This window comes from Symsagittifera roscoffensis, chromosome 1 (assembly GCF_963678635.1).
Source record: "Symsagittifera roscoffensis chromosome 1, txSymRosc1.1, whole genome shotgun sequence".
In the NCBI taxonomy this organism is placed as follows: domain Eukaryota; kingdom Metazoa; phylum Xenacoelomorpha; order Acoela; family Convolutidae; genus Symsagittifera; species Symsagittifera roscoffensis.
In genome coordinates this window covers 77337646-77359166 of record NC_087062.1, presented here as the reverse complement: position 1 = coordinate 77359166, position 21521 = coordinate 77337646, and the positions used below count along the sequence as shown (strand labels likewise).

Sequence of the window (21521 nt, the reverse complement as noted above, 5' to 3'; positions counted from 1 at the left end):
GTTCGAATCCCACCGTGGTCGACTTTTTATTATTAAATCTTGCGCGGTTTTTGAGCGGTTTTTTTAGATAAACCGCTCAAAACCGTTCAAATCTTGCGCGGTTTTTTTAGATAAACCGTTCAAAAACCGCTCAAACCGCTCATTTTGAAGCAAGATTTTGAGCGTAATTGTCTAAAAAAACCGCTCAAACCGCTCAAATCTTGCTTCAAATTAGGTGAAAAATCTCGACTCGGGATAGCGTGTGCTTCCAGGGGCTTAATGTTGATATTGGCGGAACCTATTGGTGGAACCTGATCTAAACTATATTTTATGATTGGATAAATTAGATATTTTACCACTGTAAAGTATTTAATATTAACCAATCATGATCCATCTAACTAACAACCCACTTATTTGTAAGTGCTGAAATTACTTGTAATTTCAGCACCAGAGAGATTTGAATTTAACTTAGAAATTAGTTGCCTCTCCAAGAGAACTTCAGCAGCCGCAACAAACCAGTATACCCTAGATCTATTGAGCCTAGCAGAGACTAGTTAAACACCCTGAGACTAGAAAGTATAAGAGTAAGATTAGGATCGGTATTAGACTAAGAAGTTTCACGAATCTATCCGGCCGAAAATAAGATAGCGTGACGAGCAGACGGTGTACCCTATCCGAAATTACTCTATGAGTTAACCATATCGGTTTTAACTCATCTGGTGCGACCATAAGTCTCGAATAAGACCTTAATAGCTTAGATTTAACCAAAAATAGATTAGAATTTAGACAAAACATTTTAAAAATGTTATACGATGATAATTTAATCGAAATGTCTCTACGACTCAATAGATCAGAGCCGATATTCCGAACGATAACAGAACTACCCGGAATCGTCAGAAGACCTCGAACAAGAGACGACATACGCCAAAGTAGAAACTTACCATATAGTTATATGATAGTACGGCAAAAGCCAACACAAACTTTTATATTTAGAATCTTATTAGCAATGAATTTAGATTTTCATTTGCAAACATAAAATCTTGAAGTCAATCATCATAATCATTTCAGGCGCTAAACAAAATTATTAATATACAATAACGATTGATAAAAAGATCTCAGATCGTTTTCTTAAATTCTGCAGTCTTATATAAAACATGTTTGAAAAATATTTATTGAAAATGAAAATAAAAATTAGTAGCATGACAATAAATTGTTAGTAATCATAAAATCATCTGTTGCCCCAGCTTCATCACCTAAACATAACAGCAATCATAAGCTCACTAATATCATTAAAAAACTAAATCTTTTTATTAAATAAATTTAAACCATTTTAAACTTAAATTCACTTAATTTTAAAATCAGATCATCAAGGCTTATCCTTGGATCTTAATTAATTTCTTTCCTATTTCACTAAATTCAAAAATCTGATCATCAAGGCCTATCCTTGGATCAAAATGAACAATTTTGTTCACCCCCATCCACTTAGCAAGTGTCTAACGACCTCAAACGTCGATTCACTATCCAACCCTTCCAAAAAACCCAAGACTAATAGAAATTTTTCAACAAAACTAACCATTCAAATTAAGATAAACAGTGAAGAACTTCGGTTATTCATCCTTCACTTGAACCCTCCTTTTACCAGACCCAGGATAAATCCTAGACTTAGTAAGTTTAAAATGGTATCTAACGAACTACTCGCGTTCTAATTATACCTGAACCTTGTGGATCGATTTACTATTCTCCAACCCTTGAACACAATCATTATCCCTAAGTAAGATTAAGTAAGTTAACACCTTAGCTTATACTAGCCACGAGAAAGTAAAAACTCATTCTTCGGAATCGATATACTTTTCTCTCCAACCCTGAACAAATAGACCCAGGTTAAGCTAACCAAAAAATCGTAAGGACTAACAGTTTAAGAAAGTAGACATCATCTAACAACTTTTTGCATCCCTCCTCCTAAACCTTATGTCATTCAAAAATCTAGGAAATAAACAAACAATCGTTTTACACAATTGTGAAATAGATAACAAAAAATACGATCTTGTAATCACACCTCATACACAAACAGTTGGATATATTAGAACAAAACGACTAACAATAAAAAGAAAAATAATAAACAAACAAAGACAAATCACACGAAAAAGATTTTCAAAAAATAGAAACGCATTTTCAGAATCAGAAGCCAGCAATTTAGATGAACTCTATAAATTAAAAGAATCGATTGATAAAAATTGTCCCATTCACGATCAATTATATTTTTCCGACTCAGAAACAACTTCAAATTCATCAAAAAGAGGAAAAAGAAGAATAAAAAAGCAATATAAACACAAACCAGTACACTTGTATAATTGGAATCAACCAATTAGACACATCGATAGTTATATATTAGCAGTCATTAAACGAAAAAATGAGCCACAGCCATACTCAAAGTGACGAAAGTCCAGATGACGAAGAGGTTTACCCCTTCCTCATAGATGCACCCGATAATAGAGGACAGCATGACTTTTGCAAGAATTTACTCCTAAATTTGTTTGAACCCGGAATCAGCCCATGCAAAGCAAAATTCCCAGATGTAAAAATCAAAAGACAAATTATTGAACATTATCTGAAAGATATATGTAATTTAACACAGCAATATGGAATCTACACCATAGAATTCAGCACACCAAATCCGAATCATCGAAAATATGCAATTCAAACAGAAGATCTTGAATTAGAATTTTCAAAAGTATTCTTAGAATATATTAAAAGCATACAATATCATAATTCACAAAGAGCAAACTCCATACTCCATATTCACTAACGAAGTTTTTGCAATAATATATACCTATATTTCTATATTAGAAAAAACAGAATTTCAAAGTTTCTCACCAACTGAAACATCCAAACATACAAAAGTACGACAGGAAATCACATTATTTTCAACTTTCCTACATATAATCAAAGAAAATTTCACTAAAGACGATGTTTCACAACACACAAAACATGACTTACAAAAAATTAGATTAATTCACACATAATATAGACTTAATTTCACAAGCAAGAAAAAATTTCAGACCTCAAAATCCAAACGATCATACTGCCATCACAGAACAGTCAGACTACGTTTGGAACCCTGAATGGTCTCATCATGCATTTATAAATATCCCACAATCAATCTCAAGTCAAGCAATAAGTACAATCAAAGAGATTATGTGAGAGTAGTACCACTGACCATTGATGCAACACCATTAAACTACAATACATTTTTACCTGATACGCGAAATAACAGTTTAAATTCGACCGTCATACACAATGAAAACATTAATGGAACTAGGAATCTTACGCAACAAGATATCCAAACACCATCACACTTCATAAATGAAGAAATCGTCCAAACCACATCAACTACACAACAAAATATTTCACCGATACGTCCAAATTTAACAACACCACAAAATACAAACACTTCACTGACAGAAGTAACCTTACAATCAACCGTTAAACCTTCGGTTGCTCCAAAACATTCACATATGGATTATCAAACATATAGACCTATGACAGTACCATCAAAAACACGAAGAACGTTCACAAGAAACACTTTTGCAGAACACAATTATAATTACGCACATTCGTCGAAAGCAAACTATCCCCCACGAAAAACTAATAATAATCATGTATGTTCTCACTATTGGGATAACCCAATGACAACAACCAACTCAGTATATTTTCGAACTAATCCACATCCTCCACAGGATCGTAGTGAAAATTATCCATTCTTTCAACAAAATAAAATAAAAAGCAAGAAACTGATGATGATTATTTACAACCAGATATTTTTGCACCGTATACCCAAGAATATCGCGGACAAGGAGCGCAAAAACCTTATACATATATAATAGAATTTTTTCACCAAATCCAACAGATACACGAAATCAACAAAAAATACAAATGCAAAATCCAACTTATACACAATCATTTCAACCAGTTCAACCACAAAACCCAATGATTACACACTCGTATCAACCAACTCAAATGCAAAATGAAATACCACTCCCATATTACCTTCAACAACACGAAATAACAAAAAATCAACTTTCAAATTTTTCACAAATGCCAAATGCTGCAGAATCACTACAAATGACAATGAATCCATACCTTATGGGTGGATCATCAATAACATCATATAAACCACTAATGGTATTCACAGGAACAGACCCTGAATATTCTGTAGAAGATTATTTAAATGCAGTAACAGCAAATTTAATTTTAAATATAGGACCTGAACCAATTAATACACCACTACATCAAAATTGGATACATCGACGCACAGCGTTGATACAAATAACCTTAGATGGCGCAGCCCAAAAATGGTTTTCAGTATTACCTATAGAAATAAAATCAGATTGGAAAAGATTTACACAAGAATTTTCAAAAATGTTTGACTCCGAAAGAAATAAACAACACCAAAGAGCTTTATGTAATGAAATTCGCAGATTACCTAATGAAACCATCAAACAATTAGCAGTACGTATCGAAACACTAGTTCGAAAAGCATATTCATTAAATACACATGACTATAAAAACACAAAAATGACAGAAATTTTAATGATGACATTAACACCTCAATTAAGGAAAATAGCAATAAAAAAGAGAGCATCTCATCCTTCCTCGATTCGAGAACCCGATTTAGATTTTCGAAAACTAGTAGACAAACTAGAGCAAGCGGAAATCACAATGAAACTTGAAGAAACAGAAAATCTAAAACTACAATATGTTAATCGAATCGAAACAAACACTACACATATCAATAACATACAGGAATCAGATACAGACCTAGTTGAAAATCACTGAAATATTTATGAAAAACTTCCAAATTTTAAAGGCAAACCATCTTTCAAAAAGTGGTGTAATTATTGCCGACGATACGGACATAGTATTTCTGAATGTAGACAAAAACAACAAGATAACCAGAACAAACCTCAAAAGTATAAAGAACCAAATAAATCATTCTATCAATATATGAAGAAAGATCAAAATCTACCAAACAAAAATGTATACAGCAACAACAGTTCAGGAAAACCACTTCCGAACAATACTAATTACACAAGGAATCAATCACCATATAACTCAAGTTATAGAGGAAGATCACCAGAACGAAGAAATACACAGAATTCTTCACAAAATCATTATAATCGACCTAATAGTCTAAATAACTACTCGAGATCAAATTCAAATACAACACAATTTGTTTCTAGATCCAATTCCCAATCAAACCCAAGAAATAAAAACTATCCAAACAATCAATCACGAAACTCATCATATAACAGAAATAGAAACTATTCAAATAATCGAAACAGAAGTTATTCGAACAATCGAAATCAAAATTACCCGAACAATCAATCAAGAAATAACTCATATAACAGATCAAACTATCACATATCAAACGACAATTATCAAAACAGATCACGACATAATTTACAAAATCGAAATTCAAGTTATAATAATCGATATAGAAATTATTCTTAATCACCACATAGAAATAATAACCATTATAATAATTCTAAACATCGCTATAGAAGTAATACACCCAAACATCAAAGACATATTAATCAAGTAAAATTAAACGAAGAAACAACATCAGACCCCCCAGGTATTGATGACACAAAAAATAACGAACTACAACTAAATCAAATAAACTGTGGATCATCAGACACAGAAAGTGATACAGAAAACACTATCTCCATAAATATGATAGCAGTCGAAAACGACTACGAACCTATTATATATGAACAACCTTTTACATCACATATATATGAAAATCAATTGGAACTTCTTCACAATTATTATATTGAACCCATCAATACTACACAAACGGCACAAGAAGTAAACAAAATCAACACCGTAAATAAACCCAATGAAAATGACAAAACAAAATGCTTAAATACAAATCCTATTTACCAAAATGTACAAAAAGAACAACCCAAAGAAAAAATTTGGACAATACCATTTCTTTTAGAAAGTCCAAGAAACAAAGAATTTCAACCACCAGATCTTGAAATTGATTTTTTAATTGATTCAGGAGCAGAATCAAACATAATTAACATTCCCACATGGAATGAAATCAAAACATTACACGCAAAATTAACGCCTCTTGCAACCTCTAAAAAACTAGCAACAGCACAAGGATCAACATTAGTAAATTATGGAAAAGTTCAATTGTTCCTTCTCCCCACAAGAACAATGGAGCAAAATAAAATTCTAAACAAGCCATTTAAACAAATAATTCATATCACAGATATTAAACAAAATATCATTGGCATACCATTTATATCGAAATATATACCAACAATCAACATCTTGAATAGTAAAATACTAATCAAAGATAAGTATACAAAAACAAAAAATACAGCTCTAACATTTTTTCAAAGATTAAATAAACAACCACCATTCTTTTCAAAATTTTATCCAATTTATAACCAACAACGGAAACACCTGAAACCACTATCAGGAAATATATATAACTTTTCAATAAAACAAGTTCAACAATATGATAAAAATCAAAATAAACAAAAACTCTTCTTAACAGACTTTGAATTCAAACCTATCCATAAGTTTTTCAAAATCACGATTTCATCTATAAAATATTTTAAAAATACAAAATCAGACATCATTTCGTTACATGTATATAACAATAATGAAAAAGTAATACCGATTACAGTAATTCAGTAATTCAGTAATGAAAAAAGAAATACAGATTATTTCACAAAAACCCCATATTTCAAACCTGCATTTAACATAACCAATTATACAGAAGATCAACAGAAGTTTTTAACAATGTTTAACTTCCAACATTCACAAATAACACAAGACGAATTTGATAAGTTAGCCAAACAGCTAATAAAATATTCATCAGTCTATGCAACATCAAAATTTGATGTTGGAAAAATCAGTTCATCACTACATCTCCCGTTAAAACCTGACGCAATTTTCAAAAAACAAAAAGCAAGTAAAGTACCAATTCATTTACACGATAAAGTAAATAGATTACTCGATATTTTAGAGCAATACAAAATTATCTCACCGGTAAACAAAGAAGAACAACCAAAAGGTAACACATTTATTAACCCTGTTATCATCCTAGCAAAAGGAGAATCATTAAAAATAGTTTTAGACGCTAGATATCTCAATTCACTAATAGACGAATCAAAATGCAATTGGCCTATTGAACCAATACAAGTTATTTTAACAAAAACAAACGGGAAATACTTTACAACCGCAGATATGAATAGTGCATACAATCAAATGCGACTAGATGAACAATCACGACGTTAAACACAATTTGTTATTGGAAATCAACAATATGAATTCAACCGCCTATTCTATGGAATATCCATAGGGCCAGCAGCATTTTCAGCTTTTATGATCAAAATTTTTAGACCACTAATACTTAAGAAAAACGCAATCACCTATTTAGACGATGTTTTTTTGCAATCACAGACAAAAGAAGAAATGTTTACAGTTTTAGAACACTATCATAAAATACTTCAGAACGAAAGTCTGAAGGCCGCCCCCGATAAATCACACTTCTTTTTAACACGAGTTAAATTTTTAGGACATAATATAGAAAGAAAGACAATCACTCCATTAAAATCACGCATTGATGCTATTCAAAAACTTCAACCACCAACAAACAAAAAGAAAATCCAAGAATTCCTTGGAATGTTAAATTTCTTAAGCAAATACGTTTATAAAATGCAATTATATTTAAGACCATTCTATAATATCCTCAGACAACAAAATAATTTTGAATGGAATACTGAACATCAAACACGATTTGAAGAAATTAAAAAACTTCTAACTGATCAAATTTCAAATACAATTCCAGATCCAAATCAACCATTCTATGCAATGTGCGATGCTTCAAATTTTGGCATCGGCGCAGCATTATTACAATCACACAATGGTACAAATAAAATGAACCTTATATCAGCAAATTCTCGATTATTCACTCAAGCAGAGCTACGACTCTCAACTTTAATGAGAGAATGTACAGCTATAATTTATACACTTACAGAATATGAATTTCTGATACTTGGATCAAAACATCCAACAGTTCTATTCACAGATCAAAAACCAATCAATTTTCTCTTTACACAGAAGTCAAATCCAAACCACCGAGTTTATAGATTTCAATTAATTCTAATGAAATTTCCAAATTTACATATAGTCTGGACAGCAGGAAAGAATCTTGCATTACCAGATACATTAAGTCGAAAGACACCACCTGAATTACTTACACGAACAACTACAGTTGAAATACCCAAAAACATAAAATTTTACTTAGCAGAAAACGAAACATCACCCCGACTAGAATGCAAATATGCAGTAAAAACTGACATTGAACAATCACAGATAAATAACTTACAACACTTCCCACTTTACTTAGATTGCCAAGATAACCACTACGAAGTTGATCTACTTGGAACATCAACTTTCAAATCAATTCCATACTCACAATGGATAAAAAATAACACCCAACAAAAACGAGTAAAACAACACTCGCATAAAAAAGACCTTTTTCCGTTAATTGAAAAAGAAAATTTAACTGATAAAATAAATTTGTCAGGCCCACAAACCAATGATTCAAAATTAACGATAAATCAAATTTTTGACCTCCATGACCCACTTGACACAATTCTTTTATCTAAATTAGAAATTGAAAACATTTTTCTCCCCCAACAGATAAAATTACAATTAATACCTTGAAACATTATCAAAATCTTGATCCAGTAATTAGACAACTAAAATCATGGCACAAATACAAAACTAAGCCCATAAAGGCAGATACCACAATTTTAGGAAATAAAACACTCCTCCGATATTTTCGAAAATTTAATAATACAACAATTAATGAAAACACAGACCTTCTAGAATATCAATTAAACGATACTACAGTTCCCTGTCTCCCTTTAAGTATGATTCTAATAGCTTTTGACATTTCACATACACAAAACATTAAAGGACACTCTGCATCAGAGAAAACATATTCAAAATTTACACAAAATTTTTAATTCCCAAATGCATTAATTTGGATAAAAGTACTATGCAATGATTGTATAGTATGTCAGCTAAATAAACCTTATCCAAATCAAAAACAAATAGCACAAAAACAAGATTTTAAAGGACAAAGTTTGTATTTTAACCACCGTATCTCATTCGATACAAAAGGACCAATTTCGCCATCATCTGAAGGAAACTCCTACATTATGGTAATTGTTGACGCATTTACACATTACGTAGCACTTAACCCAGTACCACATTGTAACGCTTATTACGCTTACACAACACTTTATGAACACTGGATAGCTAAGTTCGGATTACCCGAAATTTTAGTTACAGACAACGGTACAGAATTCATAAAAAATGAAATCATCACACTAGGGAATTTATACAACATTTAGCACAAACCGCGTACATCTCATGCACCTTGGACAAACGGTTTAGGCGAAGGTATGAACCGTTCACTACAAGAATATCTTAGATGTATCATAAATGGAAATGATACAAGATACACCGAATGGTCAGCAGATGTAAAATTATTTCCCTTAGCATATAATTCGGAAATTAAGACAACTCTAGGAATGTCACCATACGAAATGGTTTTTAATCAAAAGCCAAGTAAACCAATTATGTTTACAGCAAACTCTCATAAAAATGCACAAGGTTATTGTCAACCGAATAAAGACTCAATTTGTTATAACCTACCTTTACACACACATGATGAAGATCACTTTCATCACCCACAAATCCTTAAATTAGCCTCCGGTACACACACCGAATGGATTTTAAATAGAGATAAAAAACACAAGGAAATTTACTAAAAAGTAACAAAAAAGTTGTAACAAAGGCAAAACATTAACGAACAAATAAATTCACGCTTTACACCAGCCTCCGATTTAAAAATTGGAACATTTGTCTTAATACCTAATTTTAATACTCCAAAAGGAATTTCTAAAAAATTACAACCCCTTCGTAAAGGACCATACCAAATAATCGCCAAACCCACCGACGTAACATATAAAATCAAAGATTCAGACCGAAAAGAAATTGTTCAACATCGAAACAATCTATTACCTTATTACCCAAAAGAATACGCACTACGTGAACTATCTCAATTATATTCTTTCACAGGTTTAAAAGTTATTCAAAATCACCCACATACGGAAAATGAAGTAAAACAACAAAATGACACTCACCTCGAAAAACAAAATAAAAAATCAACTACAACCAAAAATAATACAAAAAAGCTAGATCAAAATGCACCTCAAAAAGAAAGAAAAAATAGAAGAATGACAGAAAAAATTATACCTCAAGAACAAGTCCAGAAATCAGAACATAGAGAGTCATCACGACTTAGAAATCAACCACGCAAAAACTACAAAACATTCATTCCACAAACTAAAAAAATTAAAGAAAGTTGAATTTCAAAAACAGCTTTAATTTTAAAATTAATAATCTTTGCACCTCTGAAACATTTTAAACTTTCATTTTTCAAAATAACATGCTGACAAACACGCAGCGATTCTAGTTCAAAACTAGCCAATAGGATTCATTCAATCCGTCACCTTCTATACTTCTAACACAAACCAATTAGACGAAAGATATTAAACTCCAGGCATATCTATAACTATAACTTTACAACCTTCTGGTCAAAAATAAGCAAACCACTCAAACTTGACAACTAAAATAAATACCACCATAATATCATAACCCTCCCTTATCTAATAACGCAAAGATCAACAATAATTTCCCAACTCAGACCTCAAAAACCCCCCAAACAAAAATGTTAAATTAGCCTAAAGTAAAGAACGACCATATTAAATTAGCCTAAAGTACAAAAATCTCAAAAATACCCCAGATAAACTGACAAATAAAAATAAAGTAAAAGAAGACCATAAAATTCGCCCCCAACAAGTTTTCACAAAACTCAACCCACTTGTCAAAAAACCAATAAGTAATTCGACCACACTTGAAAACTGCCCCAAACAACAAAAAATATTCGATCAAGAAGCCATTTCTTAAAAGCTCTTCTCTCGATCAGTCAACATAATTTTCAACATTTTCATAAACTTTTTAACAATATTTAAACTTTTATTCATATTTCTTTTTGATACCTTTGAAGCTTTTGTAATAATCTTAATCATTTTTTGCAATATTTCTTAAATTTTCTACTCCATATTTGAACTATATCTCCAACTTTCACAAGCCATTGACCATATTCACAGGTACGAAAACCCAAAATTTATTTAAATGATACGAACCATTTTTAGTAGAACAGATATTTTTTTACTATTTGTAATTTTTATAACATTTTTATCCTCCCTCATGTTGACAATATGCAAATGTATAAAAAAGGCAGTCATAACATTCGCCTTAGCAACAATCCTTTTAATTATTTTTCTAGAAGAATATTACAATAATCATAAATTTTTTCACTAAGAAGAAATAAATTGAAAAACCCTCAAAAATTGCTAACCAACAATCACACAGTCAGTCTTCACCGACAACATCCCAAGAAAACCCGACACCACCTACAACTACCCAAAACCCCCAAACATCTACACGAATTTCTTTCCAAGATAACCCATATACTTTTGAAGAACGACACGCTCGCTTATCTGAACCACTAGAACCAGTTCAGCGACAGGCACCTCTAAGTGAACCAACATATAACTTGTACCCAACACTACCACAAGAATTAAGTAGAATACGAAATATTAGTCAAAACCAAAATACAGTTGAAATAAATAGACAAATTATACATCCACGACGAAATAGAAATTTTCAAACCCCCCGAGTTCATTTTGATATACCCCAATCCCCATCACCAAGTACTCCGGAAACCCAATTAGCATATTACCGGAAACCCCTACACTTCTTTCACAACGTAGCACCTCAAGTCTACCCTCAGATTACTTAGGTTCAACACCAACATCTGAACAAATACGTGAAAATCCCTTTAACCCCCCAAACCAAACATCATGACTACCATATTGGACAACACAATCATTCACACAAGGTGAACTAAATTTAATAAATAATCCAATAGATATTTCTACAGATACAACAACATCATCATCACTACCAGAAACATTATCACTACCATCAACACCATCAATAAGCCAGATTTCACCGACGTCTTTTCCTTTAAGTTTCCCAAATAACCTCGACGCTAGATATCGAGAACAATCATCAACAAATATCCCTTTAAGATTAGACTGGAATACATTCACAGCACCCCCACCATTATTTGGACAACACCCAGAAAGTAACCGACTCCACAACTGGGCACTTAATAGATTACAATATAGACAAGATATCCACGAAGACATTCGTGACCATAACATCCAAATACTCCAACAAAAGAGTTAAAATTTGAAATCACGGTTAAACTAAACAACATTGCTCAACATCCTTACCCATTAAACCCACCAAATATAACAGCTCAATCGCTACCACCACCATTTATAACAACTGAAGTAATATAGAAATACGACAGATATACCAAAAAGACAATTGGCTACATAACATTTTATAACCCGTACTCAGGATTATCATTCACATGTATATTCTAAAGATATTGATTTTTCTCCATCTCCTTTTTCTAATAATCTACGATCAGAACATAAATCTTTCTCCCCGCACAGGACCCCAAGACTTATTAGTAACACATTACGATTGTGAAGAAAATGAACAAAAAACACTACACAAATATGCAATAAATCAAGTATCACAAAGCGAAACAGAACCACAAGCTATAGAAACTACAAATGTAATAGCGACACTCTATTCAAAAGCCCGAGCAACAACAGTTATAGGATATAAATTTACAGCAACATTTTCCGAAAAGAAAGTACATTGTTCACAAGTCTCAAACGGAAAAAAAAACCGACTTGACCACGAATCATTCTACCAAAGTAATATAGAACGACTTTTGCATCTAAATCCGGATGATTGTAAAAACGAGCTACTCAGACTAAATATCACAAGAAATAAAAACACCGACAGAAAATTAGTATTTTTTCAAGTCTTTGCCGATTCTGTACATCAAGCAGAACTTGAAAGATATCAAGGACATATAAAACTAGATGAAAAATACCCATACAACGGCGCACACGGAAGATTAACTTATGACATACACGATAAGCACTGGATACCACACATTGGTATAAATAATCCATCAAACTGCAAAGCAGACACAAAAAATAGAGGATATCAAGAAATAATGTTTTTCGATTGAAAAATACAACTCGAAAAAATACAACTCACACGAGATTTATCTGACAACACAATGATATATCAAGGAATTAGACTACCTTGTAAAAACGATCAAGGTTATTGTGACCCTACAACACGAAGACAAGCAACAATTGTTTGGTTTCCCGAAGATACCTGTACAACATTTCAAGTAGCAAAAATACACGCTCGATTGATAAAACTTCACGAAAAATATTTTATACAATCAATTTCATATGAACAAATAAATCCATCACAAAAACAAAGTACTGATTTTCGAAACATCCATAATATAGAAAATAAATTGACACGTTTTCACATATATCAAGAAACAGAACTCGCATGCAAATACAGAAATCCACTTCACAAAACACAATATTCTGAAATATTAGTTGAATACGAAAAAAGTTTCGACATGACCACAGGAAAAATAAAAATTGACCCATTCTAAACGAAGGAACATCATATATACCAGTTAATTTTCAAAAAAGTAATGGTCAACCTGGTGGACATCTAAAGCCACATGACACAAGAAGCACACGTTTACAAGAACTATCACTAATGAATAATTCTTATTTTAGTAATATCCACTATGATATCCACTTAGATATGAAGTTAGACTACACGATTAGTCGAATTTTTCAAGAAATGTCACTCTCCGAATTAGAAACACTTCACCAACTATGCGAATTAGAAAGGACACAAATCCTACAATCACTTGCACTAGCAGTGTTAAAAATACCCTACGCAGGATATTTATTATCAGGAAATAGATCAAATTGTTTAGACTACGAAGGAAACATTTTATGGTTTTATACTTGTACCAAAAAAGTATCACCACTATATGTTTTTGAAGACAAAAAATGCCATAAAAGAATCCCTATCTTTTATAAAAATAAAGTACATTTTGTTGACACACTTTCAAGACGAACATATTTCTGGGATACCGCAGTCCCATGTGGATCAAAAATTAGCCACAATGTAGTACAATTGAACCCAGATGAAGATAAATATTATCTTCTTACCCCATACCCCACATTAATGCAATCACTCAAAAAATTTTCACCCGAAAGCATTAGAGCTATTACTCGAAACCCAAATATCGATTTACAATCAATTGGAATATATTCAAAATCCGATATCCAACATCACATTAGAACACAACAATTCCAGGAATTATTAACACAAATGGACACTATACAAAGACAATCAATTGACCAAAACTTACGCAAACTTGCCGAAACCGCAGGATTTGCAGATATTTATACACAAGATTATAGCGGATATTTTAAAGACATTAAAGACTATATATATCTAAACGGTGAAAAGTACAGACCACAAGATATTTCACCTATAAATGTTTTTAGCTTTGTTACACTAAAAAATGAAATTCTCGATTTTCTAGGATGGCCCTATTACATCTTAGCAAAATTAACTATTTTGTACGCAATGTTTAACTTTATAGGATTTCTTTTTTCTTTTTTAAAAGGAATCTATAATACATGCGCTATACACACACAAGTAAATAGACAAGCAAGTGTAGCACGCATACTATTTGCAAGATTTTTTGGAATTTTTTCATCGTCAATAAACAAAATTCTTCTAGACGCACAAATAAAAGAATATAACACAAAAATAGCGACAAAACAGAACATGTACGACGAAGAACATAATAATATAGAAGTAACGCCTACAGCACCACAGTTGCCACCCCTACCACATAACCATCCATTATCCTTAGTCCCACGAAATTTCCGAAATTTAGCAATAACACATATTCCAAATTTTAGACCAAACATATCACAAAGTCCCATACAACATTTAATGACACATCATTCACAAGATGAAAATACATATGAACAAATTATCGAACAACCCCATACCACCACTTTTCAGTCTCAAAATAATAATTTTTTTAGCCCACAATGAGCCGACAACTTGGATCCCTACACCGCTCAAATTCCCATCCAACCAACCTCAACACTCCAATTACAATAATTCCATTTTTTGCTTTCCCGCCACCCGATTTCCCAACTAGTAATATAACATCAAGCATGAATTCAGACACTAATTCAGATATTTCAGTTTTATACTCCATTTCACAACTCAATAACCCTAATATAGAAACCACTGATGAATTTGCAGACTCCGAACCATCTCCATCCAATAATTTTCAAACCAACTCCTCAGTTTTTTCAAAGCCCCCTTTTCAACCAATCCCACCAAATAATCCACTCCCGCCCATTTCTACTCCCTCTTATGCTTCACAAGTAACCCCAACCTATTCTCCATTTCATTCCGACCGATCATTCAATTCTCCCGATACTCCCCAAATTTCCCAAGAACTTGATACTTTTATCACCCTACAACAACAGCTAATACACCCTAACACCCTCACAATCAATCAAATTTCATCCACAATAGAATCCTCAAACCCACCTACTCCTACACCCTCCTCAGCCTATACTGCATCATTAGCACAATCATCAACATCCACCGAATCATCAAATAGCACTAACCGAGCTTATCGCACTTTTAAAAGAAAATTCCCAAACCATCCATTCCCAACAAAACCAGGAACAGCCCGTGAATATATTAATCATCCACACCACACCAACACGAAAAATTTCCTAGCGATCACCCTACCTTCATTTCCACAGTATACTTTAAACACCCCTCACGACACTAACGACACACGTAGTTTTGTAGATGAACATGTTTTAATGCCTACACTTCATTGGACAACATATTATCATTTTACTAATCCCCTTTGCCTACCGTTATCTAATACTCATAACGATATAGAAAGGAATAAAGATATGCTATATCGACTCACCACACCACTAACACATAGACAATTTACTTATATAGGATATAAAAAATCACTAAAAACATTCACTGCACCCCGAGCTAACGAATTTACACTAGAATATTACGACCATAATATCATCCGAACTAATCAAGATCAATTTTTAGATGACGACCGCTTCGCTAACCCACAACTAACAGAAAAATTTTTCATCAAAACACCATATGTATTTACACTCAAAATATTTGATCGAAAATATGATCACATCATTTCTGAAGCACTAACTGATATGCAAGCTTACGAAAGTTTTGAAGAAAAATTTCAATTATTTTCACTAACCTTCCACTTCCTTGCACCACATGAACGCAATTTGCACTGCTCACACGAATTTATGTTACACACTAAACAAACCCACACATATACATATTATCGCTTCATACAAAATCATTTTGATCTACACACTCCATCAAGACAACAACACCACCGTTTTCAATTTCTTAATTCAAAGTACACTTCGCCATTTTTTCTAAATTTCACATATTGCATCAAAGATACTAACCTCCACGGCATCCTCCGCAATTATGACCCAATAACACAAATGTATATATTTTGTCCCATCGCGAAGACTTTTAATGCTGAAGAATCCAGACCCTTCCTTATCCCACATGAATTTATCCAACCTATAGAAATCCCTATATTAGAATTCATCCACAATACTAAATACAATCACAAAATATATAATCTCATTCAAAACACACCTTATGAGTTTGCAGTTGGCACCGAAGAACTAAAAACTATTAAAGCACTTCAATTGCTTTGGCCACTGCTTCAAACTAAAAACATCATTCGCATACTTGAAAAAATTCCGACATGATACACGACATCTTCCCCCACGGTTTTTCCCCGACGACTAACAGGTAAGTGTAATTTATACATATTCTTCACTAATAAATTTAAATTAATACTAACCATTCCTTACTCATGTTTCATTTAGATTTTTAGTCTTCATCCCATGATCATCTGCAAAAAACAGAAAAAAAAAATAAAACTTGTTAAAATTCTTCTAAACTTTATTACTATTTTGCACTAGATAAATATAATAAAATTCATACCAATGTAGTAAATTAATTTATAAATTGTTTCCCCAAAAGCAGTAAATTTCATAATGATGAAAATTTATAACTTAGCTTTCCCCCAAAACTAGCAGTAAAATTAAAATTCTATGTAGTAAATCGATAAAATGAAAATGCAGTACTAACCTTTTGATATTTTTATTCACTCGCACAGGAATTCTATCCAAACTCGCACAGCTCGCCCACGAAGAATTGTTTAAACAATGAATTTCAGTCTCAACTTTTCACACTCAACAACTCTAACACACAATAACAAGTTTCAAACTTTCCTTTAACCCGGTTGGAAAGGAATTATATACTAAAACAAACTAACCAACGCAGCTTACTAAACACCACAAACCATAAAATAACAGCATGACTAAGAAAAGAAAACCAACGGTACCCAAACCGGATTAACCCAGTTTAAAACTGGATAATTTATTCTTTTGAAGACTAATATAAAGTCTAAGAAAGAAATAATAAAACACAAAAAAGTCGAAAGACAAACCCATAACAAAAACAATTTGATTTTTGAAAAAAGGACACAACCAACGGAACATAAGAAAGACCAGCATAAACCCAACATAAAACGTTATCACATAACAGGACCTCTCAAAGAAACCGCACGAAATCATACTCCCACTCCTGGCCTAACCCACCAGAGAGGACGTCCTGAGCATGCTCTATAGCCGGCCTAACCCACCGCGCTACATCCACGCTTTGTGACCACACTTCTATTTTTAATAAGAGGTACTCAAGGGTGAGTAACTCTTCAAAATAACCGAACTAAAACAAAATGCTTTTGTGAAAACAACTAACTAAATTCATAATTAAAACACTGAACTAATAAAAATTTTATAAAATGTAAATTATACTTTGCAGTATATAGATCAGCATACAACATGACCCCACTACACTCGAAAAAGAATGACCAACCACAACCAATATGCCGTCCACAATCACAACTCAAAGGATTTAGAGTACGACTTGACTTCGCAGAAAAGGACTTCATTGAACTAGACCAATGACCAACTCGATGTTCAAGTATACGTACAGATCCGAGTTACAAGGCATCCCCTCCACGCACAATCTCCACGCCATTCCCAGACGAGGTCGAACACAAAACAAGTTCTCTACATAAAACAGAAAAACCCGTTATAGCAAACCATTCTGAAATCAGATTGATTTCGTTGGGTAACACCGTCGTTGTCACAAGAAGACACAACGATTGATGTCCCTAACTCCAGCGTCCTGGAACTTCTCTAACAAGAGCAACCGGACCAGAGTACGATGTTCGCCAAATACCAACGTCCATCATCCATCCTTTGAATTGCAGAAAGATAATTCTAAAAAACTCCATAAAACCCGGATGGGTGGAACCTGATCTAAACTATATTTTAAGATCGGATAAATTAGATAAAGTATTTAATATTAACCAATCATGATCCATCTAACTAACAACCCACTTATTTGTAAATGCTGAAATTACTTGTAATTTCAGCACCAGAGAGATTTGAATTTAACTTAGAAATTAGTTGCCTCTCCAAGAGAACTTCAGCAGCCGCAACAAACCAGTATAACCTAGATCTATTGAGCAGAGACTAGTTAAACACCCTGAGACTAGAAAGTATAAGAGTAAGATTAGGATCGGTATTAGACTAAGAAGTTGCACGAATCTATCCGGCCGAAAATAAGATAGCGTGACGAGCAGACGGTGTACCCTATCCGAAATTACTCTATGAGTTAACCACATCGGTTTTAACTCAGTAGTTAAAAAAGCTGAATGATGCAAAAATTTAACTTTCATTGATTGCCGACGAATAAGAGCTAGGTTTATGGTATCTGAAGGTGCTTTTAGAAAAAATGGAGTTGGTCATGCCGAGAACTTCTGAGGGTTTTTGGTATTCAGGATAAAAACCTCCTCATCCTCCCCGCTACCCATCCCTTCTCCCCTCCCCCTCTTTCCTCTACCCTCCCCCTCTATCCTCTCCCTTTTAAATCTCCCTACGACTCCTCCGCTGTAAGTCACGATGCAGTGGAATACAGCACGCTTAAACTCTTTTGTGTATATCTCCTGAAATAATGTGAAAATAAAAAAACTGCTTCATCTCTCTGCTACCAAGATAGATAGTTTAAAATGCAAACAAAAATTCAAAGCTTTTAAATTTAAAATTTTTCCAGCCCAATTCTCAAAAGAATTTTTCTCCGGTGAGATCTATCTCTCGTTTCTCGTGGGCCCGTTTCTCACACCACTATATTAACACGAGTAAATTGAAGCTGTAGACGATTTAAAAGTGTAACTTGAAAAAATATATACGCGTCGCCAATTATTCCTCATAACAAAACCATTTCAAAATGAATTGAGGGAGGCTAATTGGACTTATTAAATTCATACAGGACTCAAACTTTAAAATACAAAACTTGTTGTTATCAGAATAAATTGATAGTTTGGGCGAAATTTAATTTATCAAAAACAATTACAGACCAGTTAAAAGGCAGTCGGAACATTCAAAGCGTTGCCTTGATTTGAGCAGCCCGGTTCAGTTTTTATTAAAATTTGTTTTTGCCTGAAAATTTTTCATTTGAAAGATCAATTCAACCATTCAAACTATTAGTCCCGACTGAAGTCGCAAAAAAAACAATCTAATCTAGATTTTGCTTTTTTTAAGTTTGTCTGACCGTTTTTAGAACTTTATGAAGACTGGAAGAAACCATTATCTGTTTTCTTAGGATTACTCTTTTGTGGCGAAATTTGGAAGTTTCTTTCTATTTTTTGAACCGTGTTAAAATGATATACAGATACCTACGATTGAGCTGGATCTGTTTCTTTTTTGTTCATCTTTTTTAAACTGACCCCACTATTAAATAAAAATGGCGTGTAGCTCAAAACTGAAAAAAAAAGGCTAATTTAATTTTTTTTTGTAAAAAAAATGAAGTTAGTTGAAAGTTATCGCCGATGAAAATGATGACAGGCAAACCAATACGGTTAAAAATTGGCAATGGAAAACTGAACTGATACGAGGTAATTTTTCTTATTTGCACGTTAGAAATTTTTTATTCGCACGTTTTATTGAACTTTGCATGACAAGTATGGGGGAGTAAAATAAGTAAAACATTTTGAAATTTCCAATGTTTTTGTAATTACTTTAGTTTAAAACAAAACGTACACAAAAACTAGACTTTGAAGGGCACTCGGAAAGTTCTAGGGTTTGAGGTGGTTATATGAGTGGCTGCTGAATAAGACGACCAAGTGCCTCCGAATCTGATAGATTGCCCTGGAGAGGAAGAGAAATTGAGATTTACCCGCGAAACTGGCTAAACCTGGAGTCAGTTTCAGTCTGGATAATTTATTTGTACAAAGTGACCACAAAATGCACTGGTTAGATGCGGGTTGCTAAGTATTGTTTGAAAACTTGGTATACTCTTCATCATCATCAAGTCATCATCAAGTTTGAGGGCTCTTTTCTACTACCCTACCTTTCAACTTCAGTTTTGAAAAAATACTTGAATGTCGTTTTAATTCAATGAAAAATGGTCAGAGGAACAATTTTACTATTGTGAACACACTTTTCAACCTTACATCGTACAATCACTCATTTAGCCATACTAACTCATAAAACAACAGTAAAAAACGAAAGATGGAGAAGTAAAGGGCAAAAAAACAAACCTGATTTCGCGTGCAAGTGAATTTCTTTTTACCTGGTAGAAGCTGTGCATGGAGGGACACTGTCCGTCGCTGTCGTTCTTTTCTCCGAGGCCTTGTTGTTATTGTCCCCGCCTCCAGCTGTTTAAAACAATCACCCACTTCTAATACTGTTCACGGGCTTTACTACTTCATAGAATCACTACGTTTCTAATAAAATAAACATGATTTTTTTATGAATTTAAAAACTGATAGAATCAGATCAGACCAGTCAATTTTGAGTCGTCTCTGATAAATTGTATGACAACTAATTGTACGAAAAAACTCAATTAAAACTTAAATTAGTTGGAGTGTTTTTCATAATCATATATTATATTATATATCAATATATTATAAATAAATATATTATAATTATTAATAGTTAGCTGTCATTCATTACAACCAAAAATTTCAAAACGTTTCTTGATAGTTATAATTTACCGTTATTGTATTTTTCATCATTTTAACTAGATTTCTTCTTGAGCTTACTTTGCAAAAATAACGAAGGTATAATGTACGAAATCAGGGCTGTGAGTCTGTTATAAGACACAGTTAAGAATTCAGAATTAACAAGAAAAGGATTGAAAAAAGAATTTCTTTTTAAAATTTTTTCTTACAAAACGATATCTAATTTTCGAAGCGCTTCGTTTCACGCACG

The 21521-nt window shown here is 32.9% G+C and overlaps 1 protein-coding gene across 1 annotated transcript in view; it reads right to left on the bottom strand.

Moving 5' to 3' along the window:
* The window catches only part of LOC134839974 (uncharacterized), a 79829-nt gene that overhangs the window by 54862 nt on the left and 3446 nt on the right, over positions 1-21521 (bottom strand). The window contains exon 2 of the mRNA XM_063855605.1: positions 20881-20965. Coding sequence (XP_063711675.1) covers positions 20881-20965 — 85 coding nt within the window. The remainder of the gene's footprint in view (positions 1-20880; positions 20966-21521) is intronic.